We start from the raw sequence: 26,229 nt of genomic DNA on the forward strand, positions 1-26,229 counted from the left end.
AGGCCCAATGCTCCAGTCTCAGTCCAGCAGCCTAGGCCACATGCAGGTACCTGACAACACGTCTGCTTTAGTCATAGAGGAGCTTCAGAAGGATGCAGAGGGGATGTACACCTGCCAGGCTTTGTATGATACAGACGAAGGAGCCAGGATAACTTTCTACTTAACCCGGCTGGATGTGGACAACGATTGATGTTGCATTTTGTTCACATTAGTCTTATCAGTTCAAAAATGTGTGTATCTTCAAATCATCTGCTTTAAAGAGTTTAATCCCTCAAAACCTACTCTCAAACCTATCTCTAGTAGTATCTCTGCAGATTGTTTTTGCCCAAGATTTGAGGTATCTTTGTCTGATACCACTTAGCTTTGGTTCTAGAGCCGTTCTATTCAGGAGTCTTGGAACATTGGTGCTATCTAGCTAAGAAGCCCATGTTTCAACCAGAACCATTATAATCAAGGATGTGTTGTCAACAGAGAGCATTGCACGATGCACAACAGATGTAAACAGAAGTAGAAAAATGGCAAGTTACATTGTTTACCCGCAAACATTTGTTCTGTTTTTAAAGATATTCATTTCTACTCAAAACAAGCATGAACCAACTATTAATGACACCACAGTGTGCTTTTTTTGTCTGACAATTTCTCACTTGACTTCACAAATGCGGCCCTCTCCATCATCTCTTTCCAAGAAAATTTACAAATCAAAATCGTTTACTCACCCAAGAAAGTACTAGGCCTAACCTGTGAAAACAGCTGTTTTATATGACTCTGAAACAAAAGGCTTGTGGTGGTGTGGAGTTTCAAAGATGGTGGTATTTTCCAAGCACAACAGGAAGAACTTTTGAGTTGCATTGTGGGAAATGTAGGATCCAGCATTTTCATGGCTTGACAAATACAAGAAAATAAAAACTGGGATATCTCAGCCTCTGCTGCTCTGATTTTGTACATTCCCTTTTTAATCTGTTATTTGTGAGTCCCCAGGCTTTACTGGGAGTCCAACACAAAATTGTTGGAGGATACATTTGTCTTATAACTTTTCTCAATGTGTATTATGCATGTGTTTTGTTTTGTTTTGTTTTGTTTTGTTTTGTTTTGTTTTGTTTTGTTTTGTTTTGTTTTGTTTTGTTTTGTTTTGTTTTGTTTTGTTTTGTTTTGTTGCACAATCCACAGACTTTGCTATGTACAGTTTACAATTTGATATTTATTTATCTATTTTTATTATCATTTTTACTGTATTTATTGATTATTTACAGCCCTTTGGTCTACTGTTGTTTTTAAATGTGCTTTATAAAAAAAATTGGATTGGATTGGATTGGATTTAATCAGAAGTGCTTTCTGCTGAAGTCATAGTCTCTAAAAACATTAAAATTGTGGTCTGTGGATTATCTTAACAGTGAGTGAGGATGTTTTTGGATATACACTTTGCTGCACATTTTCTGAAGGTTATTTTTCAGTTCTGTAAGCATGACAAATAAATTCCACTCACATTGCATTGGAGCGGAGGCAGAAACAGGTGACTCAAAACCTGAGGAAATAAACTTAAAACTACTGGGTTAAATACCACAACGGCTAAGTGGGAAAAGTGTTTCTTATTATTTTGAGGAGCAGACGTTTTAGCACTAGACTGGACTGTAATACACACTGAAACACTTTGATCAGTAAGAGACTGTGCTATTGTCTCCTGCAGTCTTGGTAGCCACATAAATTTACAAAGCGTGACACCATGTTCACCTAAGGTTGTGGTTTCCATTTCAAATACCTCACTTGGCTTGTATATTGTGTTGATTATTAAAACCATCTGGGCAGCAAGTTCATTAGATAAGACTATCTGGTGTTGTTTTTCTTGAATTATATTCTTCATTAGTGTTTCTTCTTAATTCTATTAACCACCCTGCTGTGTTGTTTTTCTTTCTCTAAGTGTTTTAGGCTGTGCTGTTATTTCACTGCATGTGCTGTCACCTTCAACAGAGACTGTGGCACATCCACAGAGGACCAATACGTCAACATTTTAAAGCACGTCACTCGAGGGAACCTTTTAGCTCCTTTGAACTGTCACATACCTTGATAGAAATCTTTGCACACGAGACAAATGTTCTCTTGATTAATTCATCCATATAAAATAAACATATCATTACTCATATCTGTGCACAGATATTCTGGAGTGGTTGGTGAATAGAAATGACTACATGGATGATTTATTTTTCAGCAATTTTGGCTCTCAGAATCTCTTCTGGCTCATGAGAACACCATTAATTCATTCTGAAAGTTAGCTCATGTCAACAGGCCCAACCTGCTTGTCATCAATATGCTCATTATTGATCCAGAGAAGTATGATCGCACTGAAAATGTTAAGTCTGTTGGCAATGAGAAAAGGAGGAGGAGGTTAAATGGATGCAGCTGGAATAATTATGAGATGGTATTTCCCTGATTGTATCCAACAGGTGCAGTCTATAAATGTCGTGGTTATATCAGCATGAGTGAGGCATCTACCTGCACCGAGACTTGACCCTGATAACAAATAAATAGCGGATATCCTTGAGGGAAGACATAGATTATTCGTATTTATATGAACTCATCATTTGCAAGGACCCGCTGGAATGGTGCTGGAGTCCATCCAACCACAACATGCTTCATTTGTAGTTTGTGACATCTCAAGGATAAAACCGCCCAGGGCTGAAACAAGCAACTTAACAACACACTGCCCGATTCATAAGAACTGCATTCATTCAGGGTGTGCTGGAGAAGGGAGAGAGGAAGAATGGTGGGCGGAGGGGAGAGGGACTGGCGTTAACAGGTCGGCTCTGCAGCAAGGGGCAGAAATTCCTGGGCAGACAATGAGCTTTCTTGTTCCCATGGGCTCCTTAATGAAGGGGTGTAGCTGCGTGGGTAGAGGGTGCAGGGCAGGGCTGAGGGAGAGTGCCGACTGATAGACGTGGGAGATGGAGAAGCAGCTCATTTAGAGACAACCCTGCCCTTATCTTCTCCTCATCGGCCCAGCCTGCATCTGTCAGCAGCCCCTCTCCCTCCCTGTACCATTTCTCCTTCCTTTCCTTCCACTTCATTTCCTACCCATTGTTTTGTTCCTTTTTTCTTTCTAATGGCAGAGAGGGAATCATAATGGACACTAGAGTGAGCTACTGTGAGGAAATAAAATAAATGGTGAAAGGACTGGGACTGGCCAGTTTATTTCATCATGCTAATCACTTTCAGTTTTGGATTCACACATCAGAAGCAAAATCAAATGAGTGTACATCTGAAACACTTTAAGGCTGAGAAACTCAGGCAGGCTGCTCCTGGGAAAGAGTTTCAGTCAAGTCAACTGAACGAATGCCGCCAGCCTCCATCAAGACTAAAAATAACAGGCGGAAGAGGCTATGCCACGCCTCAGCAGCAGGCGAGTAAATCTGGGTGCCAGGAATATCCCATATACCATCAGTGGGAGGAGAGATGCCAGGCGAGCCGGGGCCTGAGGACTGGCAGCCAAGTCTGGCACAAACACAGGCAGACAGGCACCAGGCATGGAAAGCCTGCACCGCAGTCATCCTCAGTGAAGCAGGGCCAGCCCTGTCATCTGCACGCTGCAATCCTATCAACTCCAATCAGCCAGCACACCATGGAGATTATTCTAAAACCAATGGAGGGTTTAAGCCTTCAGAAAATGGGTTTGGCGAACACAGACTGAAACCTGAGAAGACTACATTAAAACTGATTTTATGAATGAGTTCTCCGCAGTATTTTTCACACATCAGGAGCAGCACAGAGCAACTTTTGACGACAGAATTGCTCATCTCAACTCGCCATTTGCCTGTCTTTAATGCACTGCTGTCTAGAAAGATATGAAAGCTCCAACAGAAAACCAGGGGTGCACCGTCAGGAGAGACAAACCAGAAAAAAATGGGGGAAAAAATGACCTCAAGGTGGCCACTCATATTGGCACATTTTGCAATAACAACTGTGAACCTCCTGAAACCTTCCATACAAGCGATATACAGTGAGCTATCACTGCCCCAAAAACCCCTAAGTTGGGCCACTTCTTCATACTAAATGACAACTCAAGACTCTAAGTTAAGTAGTTTCTTTACCTGGGACCCCCCATAGTCTGGGATCATCAGTACAGAACACTTTACATGTTAGCAGCTCCAACTGGCAATGCAACCTTCAATTTGGAGAAATCATGGGATGCAATGTCATTAAACTGGGACAGATAGCCATTTTTACCAACCTTTCCACTTTGTGATTACTTAAATGGTTTGTTCATCCAAATCACAAAATAATATGTTTTGCCATTCAGCCCCCTGGTGGTAACCAGCCATGCAGACAGTTTTGGTTTCAAATGTTTAAGCTTTGAGTTTCTAAGATTTTTGCCTACAACGCAGTACAATGAATGTGATGGAAATGTCTGTCCTTAAGCATGTCCCTTTTACTCTTGTTAATGCACAGGCACAAATTGGGCCAACTTCTTTGTCAGTACAATGAAATGATTCATCAGTGTTAAAGGTCTAGAGTTTGGGATTTAGGGGGACATATTGTCAGAAATGGAATATGACACAATAAGTTTCCTTGGTTTATAATCACCTGAAAAGAAGCATCATTGTGCTTTTGTTAAATTAGAATGAGCTGTTTATAACTACATAGGGAGTGGGTCCTGATCCATTAAGTCCACTATGTTGCACCATCATGTTTCTACAGTAGCCCAGAACGAACAAGTCAAACACTGGCTCTAGACAGGGCCTGTCCGCAATGAGCAGTGTCTGAAAAACACTGATTTTACACAAGACAGCTGCCTTAATAAGTATTTTTTTAACTGATTTAAATCAGCAGGTCCATTTGATTTGGGAAAAAGGAGGCCTCTGCAAATAATTGTGTTTCCGGTTAAAACCTCTTGAACAACAACACTGAAGGAATCCTAACTGGGAGTTCACACTTGGCACATAGGAGAAGTTTTAGCTGATATCAATCTGCAATCCCCACTGCTAGATGCCACTACACACTATTCCTTTCATTAAAAAAATAAAACATGTTTTTCAATATTTGGGTGAACTGATTTTTTAACAGCAAGAATGCCAGATTGATCAGCAAGGATAGAATTTCCTCTTGAAGTATTTGGTAGTGTTCTTGACACAGATAATGTTTTACTTTCAATTTAGTATTTCCTAGGGCTAGGAGTTTATACCTGAAACCACAATTTCACCTGGTCAGATAACTTCACTTTTACTATCTCAAAAGTAGAAGGGATGGGAAAATATTGTGTCACTAGTGGCAGAGTAGTTTTAACATCCAACGATTTGTGTGAGAGGGCTGTTCGCACTTAACAATTCTGTTTTAATGCGACTAAAGCACTTCTCTAACAGATTGGGGCCAGTAGGTCAGCAGTGCTCTGAAAGCAACAGTGCGTTTTGCGTAAAGTGATGAGCTATCAAGTATTCACTGAAGCAAACAGCAGCAGCCTTATTTTGAACAGTGAAGGGAGTGTTCACCCCGTTCAGGGGTCACTGCAGTGGAACAGCCCATCACAGAGCCACATCAAAGGCCTGCCAGAAATATCGATGGGTTTGGACCCGGGCCGGGAAATTCACTTTGGCAATCATTCACTGGGTGCTGCACATGAAGGAGGGGAGGAAAGACATTGAAAATAGGTTGTCGATTACTCTTCCATATCTTCTCTTTATATTATTACAAAACTTTACACAGACAATTGCTAATCTCCACACTTGAGTGGAACACAGAGGGACAAAACAACAAAAAATAAAAAGTATTTCTCATCCAAAAGGCATAAATAATATAAAAGACAAACTTTTTTTTACTTTAAAACAGATACATTCATATGAAATAATATTTCACTACTACAAAAAATAAATAAGTCATCTCAAGAGTTTTTGATCTTTTATGAGAGTCTTCCCTCCAGTGGGATATAATGTCTGTCTTTGAGCAGTGTTTCCGCTCTCTGTGTTTCCCTCCATCTGGCTTTGCTCTCACTCTCTTGAAGTCACTCTCTTTTCACACTTTGCTCAGTCCATCCAAAGTTTTGTGTCCTTGTCACCGAAACATGCAGTGTCTCTGACTATCCCACTGCTGGTCCACTTTGTCAATGATATTTCATCCACGGTCTTTTGTCCAGTCTCTCTGCCTGGTTCCTCTAAACCCTCCACACCGCAGTAGAGTGTGTTTGTGTGTGGGCTGTGTTCAGACCTCCTGTGGGCTGGGCTGTATCAGCTCGCCTGCCAGGCTGCTGCTGGAGATCCACCCAGGCTTTTCGTCACAGTCCAAGTCTGGTAGGCCGAGACTCTCCCAGCACACCACAGGCCCCTCCGTGTCCATGCACTCCAGCTCCTCCTCAGCTGCACACATGGAGAGAGAGGAGAGTCTTTGGTTTATACTTTATATTAAAAAAGACAAGAACAGATTCTGGAGAGGCCCACAGTGTAATTTGTGGTGACGCTGCATAGTTTGTCTGCAAACAACATGAGGATTGGTAATGATTTAAAAACTTACTTGTAAGGAATGTAGAAAAAAAGATGTCAGAGTTCAATTTCATAATGGTTTTGAAACATGTAAATGTTTTTACACTCTAATGTCTTAATGAAATTGTTTGACATTTTGGGAAATATGCTTAAAAGACTAATACCACACTGTATTGCAAATTTGAAGCTATAGCTAGGTGCAGGTTAGTTAAGCTTTACACAGAGGGGGAACAGATGGGAAGAGTTTGCCCATTCAGACAAGTTAACAATGACAAATAAACCCTTTAAAACCTTGATTGTTGTCATTTTTTTCTTGTGCCTTTCCCAAGAATTTAAACCTTTGCAACATTGAGCAAATTTGTGCGATTCCTTTCAAAAACATGGGGAAAAAGTTATTAAGCAACTTTGCATGAGTTGAAAAAAAATGTAAAAGGTACCAAGAAAAATACCTTAAAATTAGGTAGGAAAAAGAGAGAGAGAGAGAGAGAGAGAGAGAGAGAGAGAGAGAGAGAGAGAGAAAATCATTAGAAAATTTTCAAATAACTAAGGAAAATACCAAAAAATATATTTATAATTATAATAATTAAATTATTATTTTATTTATGGTTCTGTTTTTGGTTCTTTTACTTTTATTTTTATTTTTAGTTGGATAATTATGGGTAATTTTTTTTATAAATTTTCTTTTTTTTGGTACTTTTTCAAAATTGCCCACTGCCTGCTTTCCATGTTTTTGAAAGAAAATAAGCCAATTTTGGGCTTCAAGTAGTTAAGATTTTGGGGGGAATTTGCCTGATTTTTTTCTTGGAAGGTAGAAGTGACTTCCTGGAATCTCCACTGGCTACAACTTCAAAGCGATGACAAGACTACTGGAAGTTACGAAAAAAATTTCCAGTACTCAAGCTACGTAAAGCTAAGTGCCTGTTGGTTGTAGCATTATATTTACTGGACAGATATGAGAATGGTTTCATTCTATATCAGATTCAAACTCGATTTAAACATAATTCCAGCTCGCTGTCATATATGGAAGGAGAAATGGAAAGTTGAAAGAAAATAAAGAAACATACATGATAGTAAACAAAACGCTGTCACACATTGATGCATATAAGGGGTTCATTACATTAACAGCTTACACAAATAAACTGGCTATTATGTTACATTACATTACATTTAGGTTATCCACTAGAGATTACTGTGACAATTAATCTCATTACACACAACAAAGTCCCATGTCATTTTCAAAACTTTCAAGGATTTTACTAATCCTAATGATAATAATAATTATTACTTTTATTTATAGAGCACTTTTTATACAATAGATACATAATGCGTCAAAGAGCTTCACAATAAAAATGCAACACAAATGCAGAAAGACAACAAGATTAGATAATCAAAAGACAGTTGATGATAAGTGAAATATAAAAACAAAAATATAAAGCACAGAGACTAGTAAGCATGGTAAAAATGAGAGAATTGGTTTGAAATAATATTTAATAAATAGGTTTCAGCTATAATTTAAAAATGTTGTCCGAGCCCACTGCTCTTAAAGCTTTTGGCGCATAGTTAACAAAATTACATGACTTTTCCAGGTTATCCATGACCATGTCCATTCCCCGTGAATAAACATACTTCCCAAAATATCTAGATAATCTTTTAACTGTCTATTTCTTCATTTATCGTTAATTATTTCACTGGCCACAAGCTGCTGTTCAGAGACACTACTAGCATCCAACACAACAAAATGTTCTTGCAGTGAAAACTGACTGGAATAAGAAAACAACAAAAACACGTCACTGTTTCTTCTATGATCATGTTCCATCACTATTCCAAATACTACCACTGTTGGCTATAAGAAAAATACATGATTACAAGACATTATATGCACTTAAGATCATCCCTGCTAAAGTTGATCTACTTTTAGTGTATCTTATTTTCTAAAGTCTTAGTCTTTAGCCTCATTATTCAAATATTATCCGAAAGTAAATTGTAGTTACAGATTTTCTGAAGACGATAGGTAATTCAAATATATCACCAGGGCTGGAAAGACAGTGATAAGTTGCAGTTCACTGTATTTGAGGAAGACAAAAGTAGTGGAGGAGGAAAAAGACTGAATACTTAGAAAGATTTTGTGGGCACTTGGTATAAAAATGTGTCTCACCAGTGTTGTCTGCTGGACAGTTTTCATTGTTCCCGACCAGACAGCAGGAATGCTGCGAGGGCGAGGACTCCCTGTGCTCGTCTGGCTGGTACCCTGCGTCGGCCCCCTGGTCAGCAGAGTGCATATGGCTGTCAGGGCCGTGGCACTGTGACGAGACCTGGCCCAGAGGCACCATCTCCAGCCCGTCCTGCTGGCAGGGCGCCACACGATGCATTACAGGCAGAGTGCTGCTGGAGAAAGTGCCATTGGTCTTGTTGTAACATCTGCACAGAGGGAGATGGAAAGAAAATCAGAACAAACGTTTATAAAGTTGCCAGTGCACTGCTGGGCGCCGACCCACTGAGAGCCCTGCTTCTTCCTCTCTGCAGATATCTGTGGGTTTTCCACCAGACACAGAACCTCTTGTGTTAATACCCCTAACAGTGTACAAAACAACGACAGCTCTAACACGGCTGGAGCGCTCTCGCACAGCTGCGAAATGCATTTTCAACAGTTCAACTGGAGATTAAACGTCCAGTCTCACTGCCTCTAAATAACTGAGACACATTGTGGTTTTGCTCTCCAGTGAAGTTCCAATACGCAGACAGTTACACGCAGCGAGCTTCACCATGTTTCCCTGAACTCAGCTTCTCTCTATCGGCACACGATTGGATTATGACCACACCCCCTCTTTTCCCAGCAGCCGGAGGTAAATAAACACAGGGCTCATTAGGTCTGCTGGCTGGGTGCACACAGGGTAAACTGTGATGCTGGGGACCCTTAAGTACATAAACAAGACTAGCAGGAGGGGAAATGTGTGTGTGTGTGTGTGCGTGTGTGTGGGTGTGCACTTTTACTTAGCAGCATCTTATGAAATATGAGCAATGTGCATTGCCTTACAAAATCCATAAGGCTCATCTTTTTCAGTCTGAGCTGTTTGTGCACTTGTGACAAACAGCAAACAAAGAGTCCCTTCAAGGAAGAATGATTAAGCTAAAGTATGTCTTTGGGGTGTTTTTCACACATCCAATTCTTGCCTGGATTTTTATATTATTGTTTGTTTATTTATTTATTTATTATAAATTAACAGCAATAACTCCCCAGATTTCTTGAAAAATAAAACTCAGAAACAATGGGCCTCATTCACCAACCGTTCTTAAGAAGAAATTTGTTCTTGAAACGCACTTACACAGGTTTTATGAAGAATCTGACATTCACCAATGTTTTCTCATTTAAATGGAAAATCTTAAAATCTATTTTCCATCACACATGCTCACAGGAAAAGTTATCCCTTTAAACTCCTCAGATCAGTATTGAGCTTGGTAAATTAGATTTGAGTTATTTTGCACCAAATGAATGGAACAAGATACAAGAGGCATTGGAATTAGATAGGCATGTGTTGGTAGATCATTTTAAGTGTATGCTAGATAATATGGCTGCTGTACAGTGCTCCTGCTTTGGTTGATTCTCAGACATGATCTTTACTTATAGTTTTTATTTTTAACATTTTACTGTTGTTTTTTTCTGCTGTTGTTGTATATATGCATTTTTTCACTAATGGCAGATTTGTTTGATATTTAGCTTTTTCATCCTTATTACTTTATGGCTATGTATAACTTTTGACAACCATTGCTGCTATTTATTGGCTTTTATTGAATTTATTGTATTATTTGCGATTGCTATCATATGTTTGTATCCTTTTAGCTTACTAATTTGAATTCAGGACATAGCTGTAAAGGAGCTTAATGCCCAGTCAATCTTCCCTGAATAAACAATGGTTTGATGATGATGATGATGATGATGATGATGATGATGATGATGATGATGATGACTTGAATTACAATTTGAACAGAATCTATGCAAATAAAAGAGCACTCTTAAGCACATTTTGTGCTGACATGTTTGAGCAGAATAATGGGTTATTGTGATTTTTTTTCAGTTCTACAGTTGAATTATATTATAGGATTTATATGACAATAATATCTTTTTCATTTATAATATTTGTATTATTATTTTCATTTTTTAAAAAAAGGTTTAGGGACTTCCAAAATGGGCACAACACTAACAGTTAACATGAGCTATGTTATTAGGTACTATGCCATCTAATAATTAGTGACAGATCACTCTAGAAAACATCAAGGGGGGTTCGGACAGACGGGACAAAAAGTGACAAGGCAGCGTTCAAAGTAAGGTATTCATTTCTTACAGAAACATTCACCCTCACCTTATATCATGATAATAATAATAATGGTGAATTACCCCATTGTGTTCCAGATGTACTCAACAAAAGAAAAAGATATCCATAAATGAAATGATAAAATCAATGACAAAAACTTGTTCTTTTACCTGTTATTGTTGCAGAGATTCTGACAGCTCATACAATCAGATGTCTCTGTTTGGGGGAGAGCTGTGTACATGCCTCCACCCTGACAAGAGAACACAAACACCACATTTAGCCAGAGCAAACTGGATTTGCAACTACTGATGTAAAATGCCATACTTGGTCATTCAATACTTGGATAGGAATAATGCGTCCAGTCTCTAGGTATGGACTGCAGCACTCACATTATGGTGGTGGTGGGGATGCGAGTGCTCGCACTCTCGGGTGCTGTGGGGCAGGGTGCCATCGTGACCGTGTGGGTGGCCGGGTGAGAACAGGCTGCCCGAACCATTGAGCAGAGCCAAGCCGTTGGGGAGTTTGTGGTGGAGGTGATGGCACCCTTGGGGTAACATGGGGCCGCTGCGCCCATAGCCCCCGTGGACACCCCCATTGATGCGGCTAGTGCCAGGCAGAGTGGTGTACTCGAGAACATGGCCATTCATCTCCGCTGGCTGGTACAGGTAGCCAGGAGGGTCATACTCTACAGCAGAGAGACAGAGACAGAGAGAATGAGAAAGGAGAGGATCGAGAGGTAGAATGGTTAGGATAGAGGTAGAGACAAATTTTAGGCTAGTTAAGCAGCAAGCATCCAAGAAACACAGCGTCGAAAACTCCCACAAATATAGTGAGCCAATATACAAAATGAGCGTGAATTCAGGGTTGGCTTTTCCATTGACTTTCACTGAAGAGCAAGTTTATGCAAACAGTAACAATCCTGCATAGTATACCTTTAAAGAAATAATTCATGACAACAAGAAAATCATTTTAATATCAAGTAAGCTAGGTATTCAAGCTTAAAACTTTAAAACTGTACATATCACAATCTGTCCATAGACCACTGTGCAATAACAATGTAAAGCTAATTTGTTCTTTTCTAGTCATCTGATATCATAAGTAATATTCTCAGAAACACAGAATTAAGTGGTATCTTCTACTCACAATGGTCCCATGAAAGCATTGTTTACCTTTCTTGTTTTTATCCTGACTCTTTTAACATTTTTGAATAGGAAGTGGGGTTTTTTGCATCTGAGGATCCACTTTCAGTTATTTGTCAGTCTGCAGTTTTTTTCTGTCATACAGCAGTATATTACATACTAAGAATTGGCTCTAACACTCAAATTTTTATTAGTCTTTTATTTTTGATAATTTTCAAATACCAATGCCCCCCAATTTTGTACATTTTATGCAGTTTTTTTTAACAATTACATTATAATTACAGTGTTGTTGTTACTGGCTTCATTTAAAAAAAAAAAAGATAAAAAATGAGAAAGTAATTAGTAAAGTAATTATAAAAGAAAATTATCTGGAGAAAAAGAAAGTAAAACAAACAAACAAACCAATAAATAAAAATTGTTAAATAAATATCGTTTTTCCCTACCTTTTTTCTTTTTTTTTTCCTAAACATTTTAAAATAATTTTCTAGATTTACTAATTCCTTGCAATTTGCAGCACATTTCTTACCAAGTCAATCATTACCTTCTTCCCCATGTTTTTGTTAGAACTTGCACCAATTTGCTCAGGGTTCAAAAGTTAAAAGTACCAATGAAAGGCGTCTGAAAGCAGCACAAGAAAAGTGATGTCGCTCCTGGTTCAAAGGGTCAGATCAACATGAAACTTTGCACTTAAAGAAGTTTGGCCTACTTTATACATTAAGAGACAGTATTTATACAAAACTGTTCATATTTGTAAAAACAAGTTAATGAAAAACAACGTTTTACTATTACAATTGTCCACCAGTATTAAAGAAAATCATCCTATAGTTGACTTCACTCTGATGTGAAATATCACATAGAAAGTCAACACCTGTGACTTAATCTTCACGTTTTCCCTAAAACTTTTAGGCTGCAAAGCCCCAAAAATTTACAGACCGAAAATGTCTGGTAAAGAGCCCGTCCAATAATGGCAAACACTTTTGCAAGCGCTGTGGGATCCATATATGTACTATGAACACTTGGAATAAGCTGCACATGCTGTCTGGGGGCCAACTATCTTTAAATATGAGACATTTAAAGTGGAGTTAACTCTTTGTGTGTGTGTGCTGGTGCTGCAAACTTCACTACTGAAAAACTCCATATGCTATGTGATAGATCTAACACATTATCCAGCTTGAGGTTGTCTATAAACTCACTGTGCATGTTGTTCTGCTGGCGATTCCTCCATAGACACATGGCAATAAAAGCCAGCAGGATGAGCACCATCACTCCCAAAACACAGCCCACAATCAGGTACAGCAGACCTCCAGGTGGGCTGGGTGGCTCCTGCGGGTGGGGGTAAGGTGGGGTGATGGGGTGCTGGCTGGGCGACCCTGGAGACTGACGTGCTATAGCAGAGACAGGAGGGAGGAGGTACCGTGAGGAACAGCTTTTTACCCGCTAGCAAAAAAGGAAAATAACACAGCGCCAAACTATAGAAAGCAAACCATTGTTGTTCGTCTCATAAAACTCAGTACATTTATGTTGTGTAATTATGGCGATCGTATCTATCATTGATGTTACAGCCTTTGCAGAAACATGCCCGGACTTCTGATAAAATGGAGGTTTGGTTGACGCACGAGTCATTTCTTGTGCGGTTAAGTTTATGTTTTCTTACCTTTGGTCTCACAGATCATGACGTTGCTGTATTCACTCTCTCCCCCATCATTAAAGCACTGCATCTTGATGTCATAGGAGGTCTCAGGCTGGAGATGTCCAATCATGTGCCAGTGTTTTACACCTGAGGAGGAGGGAGAAAGGGAGGTGGAAAGAAAGGGGGACAAAGGTGAGATATCATTTCCTCTATGAGCCCTTTGTTGACTCACACTGCTCCTATGTAAACTCACTATCAGTATTTCCCTCCTTCTCTAACTTCTCTTCATGTCTCACAACTCAGGTCGTGTTCTTTCATGCTCTCTCTCCGTCACCCCTCTCTCTCCTTGCTTCAGCACCCCCACCCTTCTCTCTAACTCTTGTCAGTCCCACGAGAGCTCAGACAGTTGCCTTACTCTAGATGAGCTCCATATATGGCAGCTTCATGTTTGTCCTGGCTTGCCTCCAGTATTCCCACTCCCTGCGCGCGCGCACATGCGTACGCACGCACGCACGCATGCACACACGCACACACACACAACACACACTCCGCCGCTGCACTGCCACACACAATCACACCACTACATGCTTTGGAATCGCAGATGAGACTACAATCTCCAACATGGAAATGCTACATTTCCAATAAATGAGGCTGAAATGAGCTGCTGTTCTTGCTGTGTTCTGTTTCATATGAAGTAAAAAAAAATCACTGCACAAGTGCTTCCACTGCCCCAAGGTAGATTTTAACTGTTGGAAGTGGGAACAATAAAAGAAAGCTGCTGCTGAAGTTAAATCTATTCTGGGCTGTAAAGCAGAGTCAATACAGAGGCAGAAGTTTCATGCACAAATAAACACCAGGTTGTGCTCAATCCCAGATTTCAAATACATGTAAACATGACAAGCACAGATTATCTTAGGAGACTGCAGCATGCATGACAGGCAGCGAACTGAACCTTAGCACTTACTGAGTGCTGATCGCAATGTGACTGTAGCACCAATAATAAAACTGCTGGGTACCAAAAGTCAGTTTTTCAGATTATTAGTTTGGGCTTTTTGGGCAAAATTTTTATAAATTGTTACTTTCGTTAAGACATAAGATTCTGATTCATTCAGAACTTTTATTGATACATGAACATAAAAGAATTTATGTCAGAAAACGTGCATATATTCCTTAAATCAATGGAATCAATTGGATCCCTCATCATATTGGCACTAGGGTTGCGATTTTATGAGATTTTCATGTTATGATAAGTGTCTCAGAAAATATTGTGGTTAGTTATCATTGTATACAGTATTACAATATTATTATTATTATTATTATCAGTTAGAATTACCCTTATAAGTTGTTGTTTTTTTTAAAGTTTGAACAAATGCGTTATTTTAATTACTAAATAAATAATATCTCGAAGTAGCCTATGTATAAAAAGTCTGACAGGCAGTGGAGAAGGTAACGAAATGTGCATGCATCTTCTGTGGTGGTTGTATCTTCTTTTCAGTACTGTAGCTGGGCAAATGTACAGAGTATGATAAACATCAATATTCAGTTTGATCATATACAGCTGAAGCCTTATTGGCACTTTTTTATAACATTTACAGGTTAAAAAAACAATATACTGTATATATGGACATCCTTCAAATTATTGTATAATCATACATTTTAGTAGAAAAATTAGACAATCCAGGTAAAATTGAATTGAATTAAAAGTCTATATCTTAAGTCTGTCAGTATCTTCTTTTAAAACTGGGGTGCCAAAGTTAGATTTTAAATCTCACAAAATGGCTGTGAGACTGGACTAGTTATAAAGTTTTAGGTGTCTGGGTTACAAATCTAAATAAATACTTATATATCAAGTGGAATGGGGTCTTAACTACATGTGAAATTGTTGTGGAAACACAGTTATTTATAACTTCATCATGCAAAAAAAAATCCTTCACCTTTTTAAATGAACTTAACCAATTTTTAAATCTAAATATGTTGACATCATTTGAGCTCCAAATCACCAAAACAGTGCTCCCTTGGTAGCCAGCCTGACACACATGTCCCTGACAGTGAGGACTTTGTTGAAAACTGGACGTTAAGATATAACAGAGTTGGGCGGAGTGAGAGGACATCCCTCCTTCCCTTCCTGTACCAGGCTCCACTGTTAGCATTCCACCCGGCAACCTGAGCTCCCCTTCTCTGGCCGGGCTCATATTTCAACTCTGGCAACCATTTATTAAAAACACATTTCTGAAAGCCCTGCTACCCAGGGACAGCACTCTCTATAAATCAAACAACAGAAATGCCCCTCTTGACTACTACACCCTCTCTACACAGATTATCCATTAACACCCCCCCCCCCCCCCCCTCCCCAAGTTTATTTGCAGAGCACGAGCTTAACATCCGGGACAGAACAGGGCTGTCGACAAACAATCGACAGCAGCTACACAGTCAATCTGCAGCGAAACACAGACACACCAACAATCAAATCTGCATTTCCACTCACCTTCAACTACATCTCTTTTGTAGTCGCTGTCATTGTCACTGTCCGTGGGCCGGTAGTAAATGTAGAAACCTTGGATTGGAGTGTTGTTGTTACTCGAGGGACTATACTGGATGGGGATGGAAAAAAAGATTACGTTAAGACTGCCGCAGTCTGGTGGGCAATTATTATACAAAGAGGGGAAATTTTCCGGCAACTAATGGCGGGGCTTGTTATCAGCAGATGTACAGGACTGCGAGCAAGACTGTGATTGCACTTTCTGTCTAAAGTTCAGGAGATAATGAGACTGTTTGAGGTTAAGTAAATGTGGGGAACTATCTGCAGCCCATCTGCAGCCCAAACTGTGGTGAGGACGAGAAACAGCTTTGAAGAGGGCGGATCCAAAACGTAGATTGACGGGCCTCTTAATCTCTGTTAGAGCTCTAATCAGCACAGCAGCTCAATTAAAGGTCTGGTTGATTCTCTGCTGCCAAAGAAGTACCAGTAGCTCAAACACAGGTAAGCCAGCTGGAAAACATACTGCATCATCCAAGTAAGTCTGTAACCCGCTGGTCTTACGTGCTGTCAAAAAGTTAATAATTCAAGTTTTGACTTTGTAAAATCCAAGAACAAAAAAAAAAAACAACACATGAGGCAGTACACATGAGACATCAAGCAGATTTTTAACAAACCTACAGTTTATCCAGATCATCTCTTCTCCAACTACTTTATTTGGCAGCAAACTGGAATTGACATCAATTATATTCTCTCCTTGTACAGAAAAACTGTGTGCCAGCAACTATGACAAGTAGAGTAGGTTTATTTGCCCCGTCTGACTTCTTCTTAGCAACTTTTTTTTCTGATCTCAGTAATTAACTTAAGTACAGTGTAATGTGAGTTTTACTGATAAGAATGATATTTAATCAAAATTATGAAAATAAGTAATTAGTAAAATGTTGATGAAGCATTGAAAAGATATAAAAACTTTCCTCCACTGGCTTTATAGATGTTTTGTGTCAGTAGTGTACTCACAGTCCAGCGCAGCATGATCTGTGTGTCACTGATGGCGTCTGTGGATGAGATGTGAGGTCCGACCACAGGACGGTCTGCCATACGTGGGCTGGCTTGTGGCACCTGGTATGGCTTTGAAGGAATGCTGTGAGGACTCTCACCGTACATGTTCATGGCTACAACACGAAACTTATAGGAGGATCCTGAGAAAGGAAAACAATGATGGGGCAATGTTACACTACAGTGGTGCTGAGAAACAACTGAATATTATCCTGTGGCATAGATCAATGACTACATTTACATGCAAACTAATATTCCGAAAAAAAATATGACAATATCCTGAATTTAATGCAGGTCATGTAAATAGCATGCTAATGACATGTGGGATATGCTTATATTATTCAGGTTTAAGGAGCATTCTTTGTACATGTAGATGGCGCAGTCAGAATTTACGTCTCAGTGGGGTTTTTACTGTGGTTTAAAACACACAGCCTCTCATCTGTTTGTAATCATATATGAATTTGTCTTTTGTAAAAAATATAACTATGCAAAGTCAGTCATATTATTAGTGTAGCTTAAGTTTACCACACACTTAGTGTGTGGTAAACACACTAAGTATATTTTATCACGTCTTTATTTTGACGTGATAAACAACATGTAAGGGGACAAACTGCAGCATGCGCGGCTGCATGAAAACAATAATATTCATGAAAATTTTTTTTTTTTTTTGCTTAAAAAATGCTGTATTATTTAATCATTTGATAGGTTTTGCATATTTACTGCATGTTAATTTAGTCAGACTGTTGACTGTATTTCTAATGATTTATTTTAATTGTAAAACTAAAGTTGAGAGGTGCTATAGTCATTGTTAGGGGCAGAAATTAATTTGTTTGATTTTTATTTTTTTTTGCTTAAAAAATGCTGTATTATTTAATCATTTGATAGGTTTATTCTTTGTGTTATCTACTTTTTTACAAAAAATGTGATGACCGTGCTGCAAAAACAATATCATCATTGCGCCACAAAGCAATGATTACATGCTTTTTTCACTTTGGGCCAATAGTTGTCTTTCACTAAGATGATGGTCACTGTATGCTGCAGGGAAACAGGTAACATTATTCTGGATTAAGTTTGACTGATCAAAATCTCAACAGAAAAATAAAGACAATGACAGATAAGCAAACTAGTCACTTAGCATCACATGATAACTTGAGATCAAGAGAGTGTTATCTGTGCAGAGGAATCATGTCATGCTTCACTGGACTGTAGAGAAAAGTTTGTGAAAAGCTCACCAGGCTCCAGATTGCGAACTTCCACAGACAGCTTGAGAGGTGAGATATTATCTGCAGCCACGACCCACTCTGCACTGCGACCACGTCTGTACTCGACACGGAAAGCTGTGATGGGAGACCCGCCATTGGCTCTGGGGATCCAGGTGACATACACCGAACTTTCAGTGGCCATTGAGATGGTGGGGCGATCAGGGGCCTCGGGCACTGGGGCAGAAACAAATAACCTTTGAGTCATGCAAATGTCTGCAAATCCAATTAAAAACACACACACACTGAACTGGCAAGCATCACCACTGCATCCCAACTCATGTAATGATGAAACAAGTTCACAGAGGAAGAAAAATAGACGGCATGACGTGGAGGAATGTGTACTTACTGCCTGGGCTCTTAGCCACAAAGTTAGAGAGGGCAGGGGAGAGTAAGAGAGAGAGAAATGAGGGTTAGTGAAAAGACCAGTGTGAGTTTCAGGAAAGTACGCCGCTTGTAATGCGAGTAAACATGCACACACACAGACACACACAGACACGCACAGACACACAGACACACACACACACACACACACACACACAGACACACAAACAGAAACAGAAACAGAAACAGAAACACAAAACACAAACACAAACACAAACACAGACACAGACACAGACACAGACGCAGACACAGACACACACACACACACACACACACACACACAAACACACAAACACACACACACACACAGGTCTGACCCCAAAGCCGTGTGCAATCTCACAGCTTTCTGCTTACAGCATGTTTCATCAAGAGTCATTACAGGGTGTCAACTATAGTTTCACTGTTTGTACTGCGAGGCACAAAGAAACAAAGCAGACCACATCTAAACATTAAGCTCTGAGATCTATTCAGCAGAGTCCGGTCATGAACTCAACAATAACGATCTGCCCGACAGAGAGCCCCAGAACTTCCTCAGAAACATCCCACGTTAACTGTCTGCACTTAGTCCAGCAGATGCATCAACAAAACACTCAGTGACTCTCCACCTACCTCGGTCATGTATGACGACACCAAAGTGTGTGTTGGGGGTTTTGTCCTCTGGGGCTTTAGGGGGCATGGAGATGACAGGAGGCTTGGACGGATTCTTGTTGGAGGTGGTGCTCTTTTCTGAGAGAGGAAAAAGAAAAGCAGGTAAGGACAACAGGGCCAAACAGGTCTTCAGGGCTATCAGTTCCACCAGAAGCACATAGAACAGCTCCGGATGTTGGCTCTGAAATCTAAAATTTCCTCCTGGTTTCTGGAGCTCTTTGGGTTTTATCAGGGTGAGTTTTTGGGTTTCTGTTGGACAAGACTGTAGTTACACTGAGCTGTGCTGTGGCTTGGATGAGTGTGTGTGATGTGAATATGTGTCCAATTTAAGACTTTACAGGGACAGAAATGCTAATGTTGGTTTTGGAGTTGCAAATTTTGATTTTGTGTTTTTTGTTCAATGTCGTCTGTAAATTATGTTGCTGCCTGTCTTGGCTCAGACACTCTTGAAAAAGATTTTAATCTCAAGAGGTTTTTTTCTGGTTAAGTAAAGGTTAAATAGAAAAATAAATGCTATTAAATTCTTAAGTAAAGATTAAAGAACAATAATTTTGTAGTTATTTCACATAGTATACCAAGGTAATGTCCTTGATATTGTGCCCATGTATTTGAGCTTTTTATTTATATACATGTGGCGGGTTTTAAAGGCTGATTTTATTTTTTATTTTTTTAATGTATTTGTTTAACTTTTCTTTTTTTAATTTGTTTCAATATTTCCCCACCAGATTATACTACTAGCAGTGTGGGGGAAAGGTTTGAAACAAGCATTGTGTATGAAGGAGACACACCTTACAGCTGACTCATCAAATGAATACAATTGAGACAAAAAATTGACCTTATTGAGGATACGCCAAATATATTCTTGGGGGAGGTGGCGTTGATCTGGCAACTTTGGAGCTGCAGCTGAACATAAGAGCCTGGTTTTGGACTGGTTGGCATTTTTTTCGGTCCAGGACAATTTTGTAAAAGAACCACCCTTGGGATACAGTCATTTTTGTAGTATCTGGCAGTATTTTGCATATTTCTGACCAGGGAACATTTTGTCAGCCCTGCTGTGGTATAGCAGTATAGTTTTTGGAACATTTGTGGTTGTTCTTGTTTCTATTTGTCTCAAAAAACACCAAAAACTTGCTCAGTCATTCACTGTGATTATGATACTTATCATTATGATTGTACTTATGGAATATTATTGGACACTGTGGTAGAAGTGGTCATTTGAGGGAATATTCTACTGTTACATTTAAAATCATCCAGCAATTGTTTATCATGGGGACGTCATCTTTTTATGTTTTGGTGTTTGTCACTTGATTTCTTTCAAAAAAATGGAAAGAAGGCAATGAGAACGTTAACTAGACATGCACCAAATATTAGCAAAATATTAGTAAAATGTTACAAGAATCTCTGCAGAAATTAGAATGAAAAAAGGGAAAAATAGTAAAAACAAAAACACAGAAAGTGATCTGAAGAAAGTGCAAAACAATTTGTGTAAATAAAAAGAAAAAATATTTAAAAAATATAAAGCATTTTTCTGTAACCCAATTTTAAATATATAATCATAAGAATTATTAATATCATTTTCTGGACTTTGTTTTGATGATTTTCTTATAATTATCTCGCACACTTTTATTTTTAGCTAATTTTCAGGTAATTTTCTTGTACCTTATAATAATTTCTTGCAATTTGGAGGATGTGTTACGCCAAGTTGCTGATTAACCTTTTTCAAAGCAATCAAATCAATTTGCTCAGGTTTTAAAGCTTTAAATGCTTCTGTAAGGTGACTGAACACAGCACATGGACACTGATGTCAATCAAGGTTTTAAAGGGTTAACATTTCAAAGTCCACAGGACTTTTGTGGGATTTTACTTTGCTATGCACTTCAGCCAGTAGTAGGCTTGTTGAAAATATTTTATGGTTCTTCCTTTTCCATAAATCCCAAACAGAATGTGATTACACATGGGTATGCTCACAAGATAGGAGCACAGATATTACCCCAGAAAGCTATAGTACATTTTCCTACACCCCTAACTCTGAAAACACAAAGTGCTTTACATGTTTTCTGTTCTTGTGAGACAGCTATCGATGGTGGAAGAAACAGGTGTTTCTGCTTCTTCTGATAAATTCCTTTCTGCATGTCTGTTTAATGTCGGTGCAAAATCTTGAGTCCGGAAACAACCAGATGCTCTTTAACTTGGAGAAGATGACACCAAAAGCTGACATTTACAGTTCATGTTTAAGGCAGCTGAAAATGTTTCTCTATTGTAGCTGTGTTGGGAAAGTGGTGATGTGGGGTCTTCCAGTAGTCAGTTCATCCCAAGAATACAAGAAGAAAAACTTAACAGCCTAATACACACAGGAAGTGAAGGTAAATTGCTATTAAGAGCAGTTAAAGTGTTATTTTGTTGAGAGCCCGTGGTTAAACTGACCTTTGCCGGTGCGAAAGGTGAGCATGGCTGGCTGGCCCTCGCCTGCTGAACTTCGAGCGACCATCAGCACCTCATAGAGACTGGAGGATTCCAGCTCCGACAGCCGCAGGGTCTTCTCACTGCCAGGGACACGAACTGTGTGCCAGCTCCCCACCACTGTTCCCATTTCATCAACCTGACACACATACAGATGAAAGGCCACACACACACAGACAAACACAAACACATTACTAAAAACGACAGAGGGAAAAACAAAATCATGTGTCGCTCTGCAATCCTCCACAGTTCACTCTCTTTCCTTCCGAGCTTGAATAACGGCAGGGAACAGCCTCAGAAACAATCCCTGTGAGATTTCTGTCACAATTTCCAGCTCCAGCGGAACTGAGTCCTGCTGCCAGCAAAGTCTTAACTCGTATCGCTGCAGTTTAATAGTCAGAGTGAGCTTATTACTGAAGAAAACATGGGATTTAAACAGGAAATAAATCAGTCAATTCAGGTCCTGGTCCTTCCATCTTTATTTAATGAGCAAATTACATTCGCCCCTTCTCAGTTGGTTTAGGCACAGCACTCCAAAAAAAGGTCATGTGTTTGTGGTAAAACTAAAATCTGTCGAAGACGATGGCAAGAAAGAAGTGAAACATGGCACCATGTATTTTTCCCCTCACCTTACGGTATTTGACAAAATAGGCGTTGATTTGACTCCCTCCGTCACGCCCTGCTCTCCACTCCAGGTCGTACACATCAGGCTTGTGAGTCTGAGGCGGGCTGATGATGATCGGCGCCTCTGGAGTCGGACGGTCACTGCTCCTGTCAGCAGGCAGGTTGATCGTGTCGCCATCGTCATTTTCCGTGAGAAAGCGCTCGTGGCCCTCGTCGCTCTGCATGGGGTGGAGTGATGGAGAAGCCTCCAGCAGAACACCAGTTGTGGAGTCCATCTGTGGATCTGTCAGAAAGAGAAATCAACACATTATTAAAATATAACAAGAGTCAGATCACAGTTCAGTCAGATTTATAGTCATTTTATTACAGCTAGAATAAAAGCAAACTGTGATTAAATGTCTTGTTTATTTCTACATAAATGGAAAATGTACAAAAAAACCTGCTTTCACATTTCACTACTTTTCCTTTTAATAAGCCTTTCATAGAGGTTTTAGTTCAAAATGCACTTAATTGGCTCATTTAGATGGGAAATTAATTATTTTATAAAACTATACTATACTAAATAAATTAGTCAATTATTTTTCAACTATTAATACAATAACCAATTAATTTGATGATCTGTTTTGAGTAAATTTTAGAGAAAAAAAGTCAAAATTCATTGATTACAGCTTCTTAAATGTTCTGGTTTGTTTACTCCTTTGTGACAGTAAACACAGTATCTTTAAGTTGTGAAAAAAACAAGACATCTAAAGACATTATCTCAGGCTCTGGGAAACACTGATCAACATTTTTCACCATTTACTGACATTTTATGGACCAAAGAGCTGAATCAATTAATTGAAAAAAATAAAAGTCAAATTAATCAACAATGAAAATAATCATTACTTGTAGTCCTTTTTTAAACAAACATATCTTTGTCAAGATTAAACTAAACTGATGGAAAAAATGTCTCGGAAAAGCCTGACTGTTCTTGGGAGTAACCGTCTCCAAATGTAGACAGCTGAACAAAGACTGATTTAGATATTAAGACATGACTTCTGATAGCTATTTAACTTGTGGGATTATACAAATAACACTTAGTACCTTTAATTATCACAACCAATCAGATTTAACTCATATTGCAATATTTTTTTAGCTCTAAAATACAAATCGTCACATTATTGCATCACAATATATTGTATTGTATATAACTGATAAATCATGTATCAACACTGCCAGATTAAAAAGACGGGTCACTGGAGAAAGCACAGCGTAATGAAAGCTGAAGCAATGGCAACAAAGTTACTCAGTCAACGACTAACTGAGGTGGCCCTACATGTCCACAAAGGACAGCCAGTCCTGGAAAGTTTTACATTTGGAACAAGCTTTTTAATCTACATAAAATAACAAGAAAAACCTGGATCTCCGCAGCACTACATAATCATGCTTTGTTTGCTTTTTTCATTAAATCTTCGCCAGAGCCAGAGCAGTCCACCTGGACGAATCATGCAAGCTGGGAGCTTTATTATGGCTGACACCGGTTTGGCAGAGCCTGGGTGGAATTTTTCACAGACTTCTGGAGGACACTGAGCACAGCCCACAGGAGCAGGGACCGCTCGACTCTGAGCCACACCACTGAGGTCAAAGAGCATCATAATTGAATATTAAACCTAAACAAGTGAGTAACGAGGTTAAAGCAGCGAGGCTTGCCACAGGGGGCACGCTGCGGGGTCCTGGGTCCAGTTTTGGGCTGTTTTGTGTGCAGCACCGGTTCACTTTGTAAAACAAACGGGCCCGGAGCTGGTAACACTAGACCTGATCCTGGGACTGCAGCCAGCTGCCACACATTCCACACACCAACCATTAAAATACCGGAGAGAATCAAACCCCGGCACTACATCCAGCCCAGCACACTCTCCTGCTCATTCCCTCCTTCTGCCCTCTCCACAGCTCTGACTCATAGCTTAACCACAGCTGGGGCTCCTCCTCTGACACACTGATACAGGAGGAGGCAATTAAGGCCACGGCGTCCTTACAGTCCTGATGGAGAGGCGTGATATATCTTAAGTAAGTGCAGCTATACCTGGACAGAGATTCACTGCCAGGTCCTTCCCAGAAAAAGGTCAGTACATTAAAAATGAAAACCTGGGAGTAAATATGAAAGTAAATCACGGGGGATTACTAACAGAGACGAGAGTCTCAGTTTGGACAGAGCTCAGCTTATTGGAGGACAAGTGAATGTATTTTCTTAATTTTCCTGACTGACTGCCTGGAATAGCTCTTTCCTGATGTTGCGAGGAGGTGGCAAACAATGATTTTTTTTCTATGAAGATGCATTGTTTAATCCTTTGGTTTAGAAATAACAGAAAATAGGGAAAAAAGTCTGAGGAAATGTCTTTAAAATGCTCATTTTGTCAGACCAACAGTCCAAAACCCAAAGATATTCTATGAGCAATGATAGAACAGAGAACAGTTTATCAACCTTTAAAACCTGAGCAAATTAGTTTGACTTCTTTCAAAAAACAATCAAAACAATAAAAAGGGTAGAAAGCAATGAGCAACTTAACAAGACATTACCAGGAAATTAATGATAATAATAATAATAATAATAATAATAATAATAATAATAATAATAATAATAATAATAATAATAATAATAATAATAGTTAATAATATTATTATTATTATTATTATTATTATTATTATAATGTAACAAGAAACGTACCTGAAAAAAGTTTATTAAAAAAACAAAAGAAAAGAGAAAAACTAAGTCAAACAAGAAAATGACCCACGAAAGTCCTAAAAAAATATATGTATGAATTTATTATATTCAGGCCATTTTATTGCAACCTTTTTCTAATCTGTTGCAATTTGCAGAACATTTCTTGTTGCTCACTGCCTTTTTCCTCATGTTTCCAAAAGAAAGCAAACCAATTTGCTTAGGTTTAAAGGGTTAAAGGGGTTAGTTTGAGAAAGGAATCTCAACACAGCACATGGAAACTGATTTCGATCCAGGTTTCAAGAGGTTAATGACATATTGATGTTTTCCCGCAATTATTCTTGATGCATTTTCTGTCAATCATGTAATCAAATGATCATTTCAGCACTAATAGCTAGAGGCGGGATTCTAGCTTTGTCATTTGGGATCTAGGACAAAACAGCCAATCACATGATAGAATAAGGACACTACATCTCCACTGTGGTGCATCTTACTTAACGGATGACAGCGGGGAGTTGTCATGGTGATGAAAACAACAAACAGAAAATCAAACACATTTCAAATTGCTCTCTGTGATGAATTACTACTTAATACCAGACTTATCACATCAGTGATACTGTTTAATTTGATGCAGAGGGCATTCGATAAGCTCTGGTGCCTGGTACCTAAAAAACAACCTGAACACAATCTGACCTCAGAGAGTTTACCTCTGCTTGGCATATCCTGCTTATCAGCCTCATATTTTGAGTATATCTGCACAAAAGATATTAATTCTCATTCTTCTTCCTGGAGTCTGTGGACGGGGAGCAAATGTTTTGCAGTGAACCCGGCTGATCCTGTCTGATTTGTACTCCCTATGTACCACATGTAGCCGTATTAATCATTTTGCAGATAGAGGGGTGAGCTGAGGAATGGGGCCCTGGCGTAGAGCGGCTGGGGAGGGAGGAGAGGGGAGGCTTGGGGAAGAGTGGTGGAGGAGGGGGGGTGTTGTGATGTGTTAATAAATAAAAGGCAGTTGTGTATGATGTTGACAGCTGGGTGGTCTGGTCCTCGTCATAACCCTCCATGGCTACTCCTTACATTCCAG

General features: G+C 39.3%; 1 protein-coding gene across 1 annotated transcript in view; it reads right to left on the bottom strand.

Annotated features, from left to right (window-relative positions):
- Window positions 1-5,641: 5,641 nt before the first annotated feature.
- cdon (cell adhesion associated, oncogene regulated) overlaps window positions 5,642-26,229 on the bottom strand; it is a 40,649-nt gene continuing 20,061 nt past the window's right edge. The window contains exons 9-20 of the mRNA XM_042487392.1: window positions 22,450-22,727; window positions 21,785-21,959; window positions 19,322-19,438; window positions 18,302-18,505; window positions 17,031-17,212; window positions 16,023-16,128; window positions 13,562-13,684; window positions 13,101-13,292; window positions 11,158-11,453; window positions 10,939-11,018; window positions 8,614-8,876; window positions 5,642-6,335 (exon numbers count right to left, since the gene is read on the bottom strand). Of these exons, the coding sequence (XP_042343326.1) occupies window positions 6,181-6,335; window positions 8,614-8,876; window positions 10,939-11,018; window positions 11,158-11,453; window positions 13,101-13,292; window positions 13,562-13,684; window positions 16,023-16,128; window positions 17,031-17,212; window positions 18,302-18,505; window positions 19,322-19,438; window positions 21,785-21,959; window positions 22,450-22,727 (2,171 nt within the window). The 3' untranslated portion in view covers window positions 5,642-6,180. The remainder of the gene's footprint in view (window positions 6,336-8,613; window positions 8,877-10,938; window positions 11,019-11,157; window positions 11,454-13,100; window positions 13,293-13,561; window positions 13,685-16,022; window positions 16,129-17,030; window positions 17,213-18,301; window positions 18,506-19,321; window positions 19,439-21,784; window positions 21,960-22,449; window positions 22,728-26,229) is intronic.

Source organism: Plectropomus leopardus, chromosome 5, assembly GCF_008729295.1.
Source record: "Plectropomus leopardus isolate mb chromosome 5, YSFRI_Pleo_2.0, whole genome shotgun sequence".
NCBI lineage: Eukaryota > Metazoa > Chordata > Actinopteri > Perciformes > Serranidae > Plectropomus > Plectropomus leopardus.